Source organism: Acinonyx jubatus, chromosome C2, assembly GCF_027475565.1.
Source record: "Acinonyx jubatus isolate Ajub_Pintada_27869175 chromosome C2, VMU_Ajub_asm_v1.0, whole genome shotgun sequence".
Classification (NCBI taxonomy): domain Eukaryota; kingdom Metazoa; phylum Chordata; class Mammalia; order Carnivora; family Felidae; genus Acinonyx; species Acinonyx jubatus.
The window spans coordinates 81315381-81328510 of NC_069384.1; the positions used below are offsets into that span (position 1 = coordinate 81315381).

The 13130-nt window shown below is 36.5% G+C and overlaps 1 protein-coding gene across 12 annotated transcripts in view; it reads right to left on the bottom strand.

Annotated features, from left to right (window-relative positions):
* The window catches only part of VPS8 (VPS8 subunit of CORVET complex), a 253159-nt gene that overhangs the window by 222434 nt on the left and 17595 nt on the right, over positions 1-13130 (bottom strand). For 9 of the 12 annotated variants that reach the window (XR_008297776.1, XR_008297777.1, XM_027061270.2 and 6 more), the window contains 4 exons: positions 12674-12804; positions 7524-7617; positions 3487-3519; positions 2490-2544 (listed from right to left, as the gene is read on the bottom strand). Coding sequence is in view for 10 of the 12 variants with exons in the window: in XM_027061270.2 (XP_026917071.1) it covers positions 2490-2544; positions 3487-3519; positions 7524-7617; positions 12674-12804 (313 nt within the window). In the remaining 2 variants the exon portion in view is untranslated. Of the gene's footprint in view, positions 1-2489; positions 2545-3486; positions 3520-7523; positions 7618-11573; positions 11594-12113; positions 12230-12286; positions 12448-12673; positions 12805-13130 lie in introns of those variants that run through there. The other 3 variants (XM_053221130.1, XM_053221129.1, XM_053221128.1) reach the window with 3 other exon arrangements.

Here is a 13130-nt window from a genome sequence, read left to right on the forward strand (position 1 = left end):
CTGTTTCATCATATCTACAAGAAAGCTGTTGAGGGGCGCCTGGGTGGCTCAGTCAGTTAAGTGTCTGACTTCAGCTCAGGTCATGATCTCATGGTTCCCGAGTTCCAGCCCCGTGTCGGGCTCTGTGCTGACAGCTCAGAGCCTGGAGCCTGCTTCGGATTCTGTGTCTCCCTTTCTCTCTGACCCTCCCCTGCTCGAGTTCTGACTCTCTCTCTCTCAAAAATAAATAAACATTAAAAAATTTTTTAAAAAAATAAAGAAAGCTGTTGAAACCTAAAAAAATTAAGAAGCAGGCCCAAGGAAATTAAGGAGACAGTAGCAAAAGACATCACATACTCTTCTGCTGGTTTTTAAAGTATTCATTTTAATTTGTCGCAGTAGCTTTACATGGGTTTGCTTATAAACAGACACATATTCCTATAACTTTGTGGTAAGGAACGGATGTCAAAGCAGAGTTGAGGAAAAGTGAGCATTAGTAAGCAAGAACAAAAAAATCAACTTGCATTCTGCTGACAGACAAACATACACATTATACTCGATCCTCATTCATCTTAGTTCTTCTATTCTTTTCTTCACATATCTTGGAATTTGCCTCCTTTTCTCTCAGGACAGACTTGCTGAGAATGGTGAAAATGCACTGATGTAGGATTCAGTGTTTCTTAATTCTGAACTTGGCTCTGTGCAAATCTCTTAACCTCGCTGGTTCTCACCCACCTCATGTAAAAGAGGACTGACCTAAAACGTAAGATCCTTTCCCCAAATTCTTTTGATCTAACACCAATTCTGCTCCCAAAGGAAAATAAGCATTCTTACACCTGATAGGACAGCAGGTGGCTAAAACTTCCCAGAAGCAATCAGGTTATATCACAAGTGTTTAAAATGTTCATACCCTAATTCATTCATTCATTCATTCATTCATTCATTCAATGTATAAAACCTGGAAAAAATTTAAAAAAAAAATAAAATGTTCTGACCTTAAGTAATTCTACTTTTAAGAATTTGTCCTAAAGAAGTAATCAGGTGCACAAAAATGCAGTTACAAAGATGTTCATTGCTATACTGTTTGTTTAGAAACAACCAATAGTAGGAAATGGTTAAGTAAATTGTGGTGAATCCATTTAAAAGAATACTGTGTAGCCATTAGAGATGATGTTAGAGATGAATATATAATTACATGGAAAGATGTTCATTATAACAAAAAGCAGGTTACAAATTCACATGAATCCATTTTAGATGTGTACATATACACACACATGTACAAAATAAAAGATTAAAGAGCCATACAGAAATGTCAGGGATTATTCCAGGATGCTGGAATCTGCTATTTTATATCTTTAATCTTTTGCTCATCTCAATTTTCTACTATAAACACGGATCAATTATAAAATAAGAAAAAAATTATTGAAAGAACCAATTCTAAAGTACTCTCAAAAGAATTATATTTTTGTGTCCATTCTTCCTACCTCCAAACAATAAAGCTTTATTTAAATCAATCACCTTTGAAAAATCGCATGATAATTTAGATTATTTGTAAACAGGAATTCAAACTGTTATGAATAAGAATTCAATATTTATAAGTAGGAATTCAAAAATTGCTCAAAAACAAGGGGAAATAACCAGTTTTTCATTCATACGGTAAATAATGATGTAAGCCCCACAGAGATCAAATTGCAGTACTGTTATTAAAGTATTCCCAGGTGATCCTTCTACAAATCCTGTAGATTCCTTAATAAAATACAGTGTTATTGGGAATTCCATTTAGGAGAGATGCAAAAGACTTAAGATTCAGAAGAGAACAATTAAAACTGCCAGACAAATATTATCTAACAGTTTTTAAATTAAAAAAAAAAAAAAATAGAAGAAAATGTACTGCTCATTGTACTAAATTCAAAAGCAAAGAGTAATGAAACTAGGGTTATTTCGTCTCAGGTAGAAAAAGAAAGAGAAAATACTTAAGACTATCATCTAACATAGAAACGAATGAATGTTATATTCTCAACCAAAAAACACATGTGATTATGGGCTAGAAAATTTTCAATTTAGAGGAATTTACAATGTAAATGAAAAAGAACTTATTGTCAGTTTGAGTTACTAGGAAAGCCTGTGAATCTCTTTTCCTGAAGATCTGCTAGGATATGATTTAGAATCAAAAATCACAACCACCACAAACTGAGGCAGACAAGATGACAACCCAAGGTCCCTTTCAACTTTATATTCTTTCTGTCTAGGTCTGTAGAATCAAAAGATATGATATGATAACTTATAAATTCTTAAACAAGAAAATCAACTTGCAATGAGCAACAAAATGAACTTGGGTCAAGTAATTTTAACTATAAAACTATTGACTGCTACTTTTCAAGTCTTCCTGCTTTTGTTTTTGTTTTTTTTTTTACAAGAATATAAAGTTTACAATTAAACTGTTATTAAAAGATATAAAATATAAAAGGATACTTAACATTCACAATAAAGAAAGTACTTAGAAAATTTACCAAATATTAAAGCCAATCCATGAGATGTACCCACTGCTATCAGACTGGACACTGCCTGAGAACAAAAGGGAAGATTATGTTTTGAGATATTACATCGAGGATCTTGAAACAATGCGAGTTGAATTTGTTGGTTTTCTTTCCTCTAGGCACCAGATGACATACCAACTATTACAAATAAGGAGAATTTCATCTAGGAGGCAAAAGGGGAAATGAAACTCAGGACCTTTTATTTCTGGGAATCCCTCTAAATTTACTCTAAGGGTAACAATATCAAAATATCATATGTTCAACATTATAGGCAAAAACACACCACTTCTATTCTAAAGCAATTTTAAAAAAAAAACAAAACTCAGAGGTCCAGACAAAGTAGGAGGCACTTATGCTACCCAACCAAGAGCCAGCTATGAGGTGTGGGAAAGGGGTTGATAAAGCCCTTCAGTTTATTCACAGGAGCTAAAAGGCACCAGAAATATTCAAATTTCAGCCCACTTCCTCACCGATTAACTAACTAATAAGAAAGCTACAGGAGGCAGCTGGAAGTATTCAAGAAAAGAGGGCACTAGTGTGCTTTCAATATCCCCGGTTCTCTATAATCGCACCACAGATTTACTATTTGGCAGGCCTGGCAATGGAGTTCAGAACTATTAAATGTACTATTTACCACAAAGTGATTTCACCAAATGCTGTGTTCCACTCCCTTGTAACCAAAGGGAGGCCAAATCACAGAGGGAGCAAATTTACTTGGGCATGGGAGGACCACATATAAATAAACCTGGAAAAGGCTAACCATTATTCCATTATATTGAAGAATAACAATACACTAGAAAGAGAACATTCAATATGGAAAAATGTTAAACCTGATTACTGGCAGTAAATGACTTACGAATTTATTATCATAATAATTTATGCAATAACTCTGAACATTAGAAGAATAAATCTAAGAAAACCCAATGAAACAGAATGCTTACCTTTAAAGGATTATTTAAAGTGTACTTACAATTGCTGTAGGCAAGCCAGCATCAACTTTGTCCTAAGTGAAATTAAAAAAGTATTTGAAAACATACTCTCATTTTTAAACAGAAAATGATATAAGCCCCTCTCTTCACATAAACTTTAATCCAAATCAATTCAGATAAGAGATGGGATCCTCATTTTTGCCCCCAACTAAGAGAAACCACAAAAGTTGTACAGACCAAGAAAATATAAAGAGCATGAAAGTGGATCATTTTATTTTACTAACGGTAACCAATGCTTTAAGAAAGGCATGATTATAAATGAAAACGTAAGAAGAGAGAGAGGAAAGAAGTCCTATTTTCAATAACATGGATACACTCTAACTAGTATAGGTTACAATGACAGGAGTACATAAAGATTTTAGAAAAGGGAAACATGGGGCGCCTGGGTGGCGCAGTCGGTTAAGCGTCCGACTTCAGCCAGGTCACGATCTCGCGGTCCGTGAGTTCGAGCCCCGCGTCAGGCTCTGGGCTGATGGCTCGGAGCCTGGAGACTGTTTCCGATTCTGTGTCTCCCTCTCTCTCTGCCCCTCCCCCGTTCATGCTCTGTCTCTCTCTGTCCCAAAAATAAATAAACGTTGGAAAAAAAAAAAAAAAGAAAAGGGAAACATGCTACAGATATTCTTTCTCTAAGCTTCCTATCCAGCAAATTATCTAATAATCCTTCAATAAAACCCAAGCTGGGTGTATTCAGTCAGTTCAAGCAAGCATCAGAAAATTAAAAATTAAGTGCTGGTCCCAGCTCCATACCAGTAACTCTATGACCTAGAGAAAGTCACCTAACCTTCTGGGTATTAGCCTCCTCATCTGTTAAAGGAAATAGCAAATAATGCCCTATGTACCTCAATAATTTGTCCTGAGGTACAAATTATATGTAAAGTATCATATAAATGTCCAGTTATCTATTTAATGCTTCTATAGCTTTAAACAGTAAGAGCTTACAATTAGCACCATAGTAGCAAAGAGCTTTCATGTACATGTATTACACTATTGACTCGCAATCTGCAAGAGATAGATAAAACATGTATTATTCTGATTTTCCAGACTAAGAAAACAGAAGTTTTAAAAAGTGTACCTGACTTGCCCAAGATTATTCAAGAAGTGATAGAAAACTATGTCTCAAACTCAGAGTTTCCAGTTCCCAGACCTGGCTCTTTATATCATTTCTATAGTTCTTTTCTATGTCTGTCCCTGTCAATGTGGTCAATTAGCTATTATAATCTCTCAGAAGGCAGAATCAATTTTATCCAACTTTACAGAGTGTCCTGGGAACTAACTCAAGAAACTTACTCTAGTGCATGGGAGTATGAGGAAGAACAATCACAAGGCTGCTATGTTCAATGTTCTGGATGGAGGATATACCCCACTCTGTATGGATATGTGTATGTAAAGTACACCTAACATGCTTGACAATTAAGATGCATACAATAAATATCTGATGAATGATTGATTTGTGTCCTGGATAGGGAAAAAGAATGAAAGAGCAGATAAAAAGCATACTATATTCAAAATGGAACCTGAATAATGAAATGAGAAGTCAGCTTCCTTTAAAAGCCAAAAAACCAGGGGTGCCTGCGTGGCTCAGTCAGTTAAGTGTCCGATTCTTGGTTTTGGCTCAGGTCATGATCTCACAGTTCTTGGGTTCGAACCTTGCATCAAGTTCTGTGCTGACGGTGTAGAGCCTGCTTGGTATATGTGCTGCCGAAGCAAGCACAAGCCTGCTTGAGATTCTCTGTCACTCCCCCACTAGCTCTGTCTCTCTCAAAATAAATTAAAAAAATTTTTTAAGCCAAAGAAACAGACATATGCGAAGCACTAGAGATTACAGAGTTGTAGTACTGGTGTGGCAACATCTTAGGGTAATGATTCTCAAAACCAGGCTACCCTTGAAATCACCTAAGATACAGATTCCTGTTATAGTGTTAAAACGCAGATTTCCTATGCTATACTACTAAGATTCCAATTAAGCACGTTTGGGTGCTCAAGAATCTGCATTTCAATCAGTACCAGGAGATTCTTACACAACGGACGCATTTCGGAAAAAACACTGTGCTAAGGCATCTCTACCACCTTAAGCGATCATAAAAGTGATAAATACCCTTTGAAATTAGTCTAAACAAATTTAAAATACAGTCATCTGTCATATTACTTTCATTTGTGAATCAGAAGTTCACAATTCCAAAAATTCCAGCTCTCCTAACTGTTCTCTATGCGTATGGACGACAAAGCCATTGTGAGCAAGGCCCCAGGCAGCCCTAATAACACCACTATCCACATGGCTGAAGGCATCACTGAACAACTATTCAGGAGAGATGCCCAAAAATAAAACTAGCTTTACATGTTAACACACCGAACATCACAGAAAAGCATACAATTTAAATTGAGCTGGTAATCCAAAATTAGGAAGGCAGAGTATGAAGACTGTCATAGGAAAAGCAGTTTTCATTTTAAAAGACCAAAGGAGCTCAGCCATAGCAATGAAATAAGAACAGAATGCAAACACTCTGGGATTTATTAGAATTTTTCCCTCCTCTTCAAGAGGGAGAAGAAACCCTTTTAAATAACAGATTTATCTAATCAATGTTCAGCGTCTGAGTTTTAGTTCAGTCTCCATTATTCAAAATATTTTTAAAACTGCACAGGTGGGTCAAATGACTGTTCTGGTTCATCTTGATCTTGAAAGGAATGAATTTCATCACCTACATAAGGATTAAATTCAGAAAACGTCATGGAAATGTAATCCTCAACAGGTGGTTCCCATTCTAGCAAATATGAGTTACTCTCCACCTAAAAGAGGAAGGACAATTGCCCAGGTTTCCTCCATTGCTTGACTATCTATTTAAATTGACTTCATGATATATAAGCTGGGTCGGGGTATACCAACTGCCCACAGAGGACACTTTTTCTTATTTTTTCTTTTTTTGTTTGTTTGTTTGGTTTGGTTTTTATACGAGCTTTCTCTGATAAATATGACAATTGCAATGCAGTTATGATGTTGTGATGCTACTCCTGTATCAATCTCTTCTTACCCTTTTGGGAAATCAAAATTTTGTCCAAACTGAATTTGCAAAATACCAATTAAACTCCATAAAAACATTAAAAAAGTCAAAGTTCCTGGGACATGAATATGTCACCGTGGTCGCCATCATCATCATCATCATTATACATAAGATCTATACAATGAATTCAGAAAACTAAAATTGAAAGACTACATAAAATTATAGGCTCTGAGGTCAAAGAAAAATTTGATAAAGCCTACCAGAATCATCATCTATTGTCTTGATGGTCTATTAAATATTTTTGCATGAAATCAGTGCTCTAAAAAATGTTCAAAAAAGACCGCAGATACTCTGTTCTAACCATTATACTCTGGCCACATTCACCAATACCACCCCCATTTCACAACAAAGCAGCACTACAGTTGGAGCCAGAAACCCCAATTTTGAGTAATTATTCTGCTATCTCCAAACTCAATGATGTAAGACAAGTTAATAGATCACCTTTCTGAGTCTCTCTTCTCATTTGTAAAACAGGATATGGCTTTCCTTACTTTCAAAGTTGTAAGAGTAAATAAAATAAGGTACATGAAGAGTTTTGTGAATTACAAAAAAAAATCACTCAGTTGTAAAAGATTCTGATCAATCATTTCTCCATATGAAAAGACTAAAAAAAAAAAAAAAACGAGCACTCTAACTCAACCAAATACACAAGATGGCAACTAAACTGAAAAGGAATTTAAAGAAAAGGCAGATAGTGTTCCTTTTAGGCTTGCTGCCATATTTCATTTAGGCACACCAGAGACTCTGAGCAGACCTTTATTTCATGGCTGCACTAATTTCTATGTCAAGATGTATAGCCATGTCTTATGAGTCAAAAACAATCACACAAAACCCATGAAAGCCAGATTCTATTTTTTTTTAAGCCTCGGGCCAAGAGAAGTGCTGTGCTTTGTTTTATGCTCATTCCTGCTTCATTATGCCATTGCAGGTTACAAAGCTGGGAAAGAGAACAAAATACTTACAGCTGCAGACACTATCTGCGCAGAAATTCCCTTCAAAAGTGAATGTCGCATAACTGACCCATGGAGTGAAAAAGAATCAGGTAATTTCTTCTTCCTAAAAGAAGGGGGGGGAAGCATTTAAGGATATTAAAAAAAAAAAAGTCTTTTTTGAAAGACCAAAAAACACATAAAAATAAGGAAAGCAGAAAACAACACTGAATGTAATTTGTAGCTCTGTTTGCAAAGAGGTATTGAGAGCCTGACAGTCCTAAATTAAGATGTTGTACTAAACCCACCTTGAACCCCAGAGAAGCACAAGTAGGAAAGTGAATAAAGCCATCACTCCTTTTTCATTGATTCAAACTGTTCCTTCCCCACCTAAAATATGGCAAGAGGTTTTACTCCTCACCAGAAGGTTGCCTGCCCTGCCCTACTTGTCTACAACATTACCTCTCCTTTCCTTCCACCCTTGCCCACCTTTCTGGCCTTTCTATCTGTAACTGCCCTCTCTCATTCTTCAACCAAAGCACCTCAAATTCCACACTCCTCTCTGCTGCTCCTACTAATAGATCCTTTCACTTACCCAACTCATCAGCATTCAAAAAATATCATCCTTTACCAAACACTGAGCACCTCCATCATGTGACTAAAAGTATGCTTCAGGCATACAAAAATAAGAAAGGCAAGGTTCCTACTCTCAAGGACCTCACGGCATAGCTAGAGGGACCAATAAGTAACTCACTCTTAAAAGATAAATGTTAGAGGGGCGCCTGGGTGGCTCAGTCGGTTGAGCGTCCGACTTCGGCTCAGGTCATGATCTCATGGGTCGTGAGTTGGAGCCCCGCATCGGGCTCTGTGCTGACGGCTCAGAGCCTGGAGCCTGTTTAGGATTCTGTGTCTCCCTCTCTCTCTGCCCCTCCCCTGCTCATGCTCTGTCTCTCTCTGTCTCAAAATAAATAAAACATTAAAAAAAAATTTTTTTTAATGTTAGAAAATAACAATGGATAAAGCACTATAGAAATGAAATAAAGAAGAGTTTAATCCTATTTATTGGGGGGATATCAGGGACAACTATAGAAAAAAAGATGTCTGATCTAGCCTTGATAGACAACCAGGAGTCTGGCAGGCAACAAAAAAGCACAAACAGAAATATGAGGATGTCAATGTGTGCTGTGTGTGGAGGGAATGTAAGTACCCAAAGGCACTGACCAGCAGGATGGGAGTGGGGGTGCTTAGAGATTAGGTCAAAATAGTGAGCAGGGTCCAGACTAATGCTACACAAAAGAGTTCTGACAAATGAGACCAAAAAATAGAGACTATATATATATATATACACACACACACACACACACACTCTTTTTTAGTATAGTTGACAATTTACATTAGTTTCAGATGTACAACTTAGTTATTTGACAATTTTATACATTGTTATGTTCACAAGTATAGCTGGCAGCTGTCCCATTCCATTGTTATTAGAGTATTACTGATTGCATTCCTTATCCTGTGCCTTTTATTCCTGTGACTTATTCATTTAAAAATATCATAGGGCCGCCTAGGTGGCTCAGTTGGTTAAGCGTCTGACTCTTGATTTTGACTCAAGTCATGATCTCACAGTACAGGAGTTCAAGCCCCATGCTGGGCTCTGTGCTGACAGTGCAGAGCCTGCTTGGGATTCTCTGTCTCCCTCTTTCTCTGCCCCTCCCCCACTCACAAGTACACATGCACGTGCGCACACACACTCTCTCAAAATAAATAAACTTAAAAAAATCATTTAAATTATCATGGTTCCATACAAATACTGAGATTTTGTTCTATTTCTATGAAATGTGCCACTGGGATTTTGATAGGGATTGCACTGAATCTACAGATGGTCTGGAGAAATATGGACATCTTAACAATATTAATCCATGAACACAGGATATTTTTCCATTTATTTGTGTCTTTAATTTCTTTCACCAATGTCTTATATATAATTTTCAGTGTATAACTCTTTCATGTCCTTGGTTAAACTTATTCCTAAGTATTTTCTTGCTTTCGATGATACTATAAATTGAATTATTTTATTCCTTTTTCAGATATCTCATTGTTAGTACTTAGAAACACAACTAACCCCAATTAGCCAAAGCAATCTTGAGAAAGAAGAACAAAGATGGAGGCATCACACTTCCTGATTTCAAACTATATTACAAAGTCAAAACCAAAACAGTATGGTACTTGCATAAAAACTGACACAGAAACCAATGGAAAAGAACTGAGAGCCCAGACATAAATAGTTATATATACAGCCAACTAATATTTGACAAAGGAGCCAAAAACACTCAATGGGGAAAGAATACAGTCTCCAATAAATGGTGTTGGGAAAACTGGGTAATCACATGTAAAAGGAACTATACCCCTATTTTATATCACTCACAAATTTTATATGAATTAAGTGGATCAAAGACTCAAATATAAGACTTAAGCCATAAAACTCCTAGAAGAAAGCATAGGGGAAAAGCTCCTTGACCTTGGTCTTGAGGGCAATGGGTTTTCTGTATATGACACCAAAAAAGAAAAAAGAAAAAAAAAGGGGGGTGGGGCAATAAAAGCAAACATAAATGAGACTATATCAAACTAAAAAGCTTTGGCACAGCAAAAGAAAATCAACAAAATTTTAAAAACCCATGGAATAGAAAATATTTGTAAACCAGGGCGCCCTGGGTGGTTCAGTCTACTGAGCATCTGACTCTTGATTTTGGCTCAGGTCATGATCTCACAGTTAGTGGGATCCAGCCCCACATCAGACTCTGAGCTCACAGCACTTAAAAAAAAGTGCTTAAAACTTAAAAAAAAAAAAAAAGAAAGAAAGAAGAGAGAGAGAAAGAAAATATTTATAAACCATTTATCTGTAAAAGGTTAATATCCAAAATATATAGTAGTTCTCCTTTATCTGGTTTCAGTTACTTGTGGCCAACCACAGTCTAGAAGAAGATGATCCTTCTTCTGAGGTATTGTCAGGTGGTCAACAGTAGCCTAACCTGATGTCAGGCCTTCATCCTTTACCTCACTTCATCTCATCACAGAGGCATTTTATCATCTCAAGTCATTGTTAAGAAGAGGGAGTACAGTACAATAAAATATTTCAAGAGACCATGTTCACATAACTTTTATTACAGTATATTGTTATAATTGTTCTATTTTATTATTGATTGATTATATATAATCTCTTACTGTGCCTAATTTATAAATTAAACTTTATCGTAGGTATGTACAAAAAGAAACATAGTTTATATAGGATTCAGTGCTATCTGCAGTATTTACAGGAAGAAACATAATTTATATAGGATTCAGTACTATCTGCAGTTTTAAGCATCCACTGGAAGTCTTGGAATGTATTCTCAGCGGAAAAGGAAGACTACTACATACGGAACTCTTACACCTCAACAGCAAAAAAAACCCAAACAACTGAAGTTAAACACAGGCAGAGGATCCGAACAGACATTTTTCTGAAGACGACACACAGGTGGCCAAAAAGCATATGGAAAAATGTTCAGCATCACTAACCATCAGGGAAATGCAAACCAAAACCACAATGAGATACTGCCTACGGGGATGGCTATTATCAAAAAGACAAGAGATCACAAGTATTAGTGAGGATTTGAGAAAAGAGAATCCTTGTGTACTGGTGGCAGCCACTATGGAAAACAATATAGGGGTTACCCCCAAAATTAAACATAAAATTACCATATGATCCAGAAATTCCACTTCTGAGGATATATCAAAAAAAAAAAAAATCACTATCTCAAAAAGATATCTCCACTGCTGTGTTCATTACACCATTATTCACAAGAGCCAAGATATGGAAATAATCTAAGTGTCCACCTTCAAACAAATGGATAAAGAGGTGAGACAGACAGACAGACACACACACACACACACACACATTATTCAGCCATGATAAAAAAAAGGAAATCCTACCATTTGCAACAACATAGACGGACCTCGAGGGCCTTATGCCACATGAAATAAGTCATACAGGGAAAGACAAATACTATATGATCTCACTTACATGTGGAATTTTAAAAAGCCTACCTCATAGAGGCAGAATAGAACAGTAGCTGTCAGGAGCTGGGGAGTGAAGGAAAAGTGTAGATGTTGGTCAAAGGGTACAACCTTGTACTTGTAAGATAAGTTCTGGGGATGTAATGTACAGCATGATGTAACAGCATTATCTAACAATAATGTATTATATACTTGAAAATTACTAAAAGAGTAGATTTTAAATGTTCTTACCACAACAGAAATGGTAATTATCTGAGGTAATAAAGGTGTTAACTAACCCTATTGTGGTAATCATTTCACAATACATAGTATATCAAAGAATCACATTGTATATGTTACATTTAACCAATGTTATACATCAGTTATATCTCAATAAAGCTGGAAAAAAAAACATTTATCTATTTGTAGGAGATAGTGATGAACAGGTAAATATATCCAGCAATGGTCCCTATCCAACAAGAGTTGACAACCTAAAGAAGACAACACTAATACAGGCAACATTTAAGAAAGGAAAAATACACATGACTTTATCAACATTAAAGTTACACATGAATTCAATAAAGTATTTACATTATGCTTCCTCCACTTCTCTTTCCTTTTCATGTGCTCTCCAAGAATTTGGAAGGTGAAAAGCAGCCAAAATGAAGTTATTTAGGGTTAGAAATCTTTTTCCCAAATCTTGAATCATTTTGTGATTCTCCTCTGAACCCATTCCAAAGGAATGAAGGAATGCTGGAGCTGACCTGAGAGTGGGAGGAAGGGGGCGGGGAGTGCAGAGAGCACAGGGTGACGAAATGAACCTCGCTCCATGTTTCCACCACAGACACAGTGCCAAGTTTGACCAATGCTTCCTCCGAAGGCTCTACTGCTTCCGGAAGTCCCTGCCTGTTATTATGGCTTCCTGCTGGGGGTGCAGAGGACAGTGGTCATGGCATGCACCTTTTCATTATTCTCTCCCCTCAGTAGTGCCAAAATCTTTAGGGTCTAATAAGCATATTATTTCCACCCAAGTGGGCCTTCCATTCCCTATGCAAAGGCTTCAGCAGACCATACCACACCAAAGAGAGATTTACATTTTAAATGATCAAATATTTCAACCATATGCCAGTGTGATTTACATGAATACCTACCTTTTTAAGTTGGTCCTGTCACCACTATCTGAACTTGCCACAGACGAAGTATCATAGGAGTGGGAATCAATAGTATCAATGTTTAACAATGTAGGGTCCTCCAGAACAAAAGACTCCTCTTCATCATCAGTCTAAATTGGAAGAATATGGATCAATAAACTCACAATTCCAAATACCCTGTAAGTCAGACAAGCATAAATGTGTTCTCTAAAATGCTCACATGCTTATTTCTGCTTTTCATCTCTTTTCCAAGCATTGTTATTGAGTAGAGAAGCATAGAAAATCCAAATCTAGATAGATATCTGTCTCTACAAAGAGTTCGCTCCAAAAATTTCTTCCTTGTAGCAGGAAGCAGCAGAAGCAGTTATGCAAATTATTGTTAGCAGCAAAACACTTCTTAAAATTCAAACCTGTAAATAAGCTTTACTAGTTAACAGCCAGTAGCTAATTAGAAGAA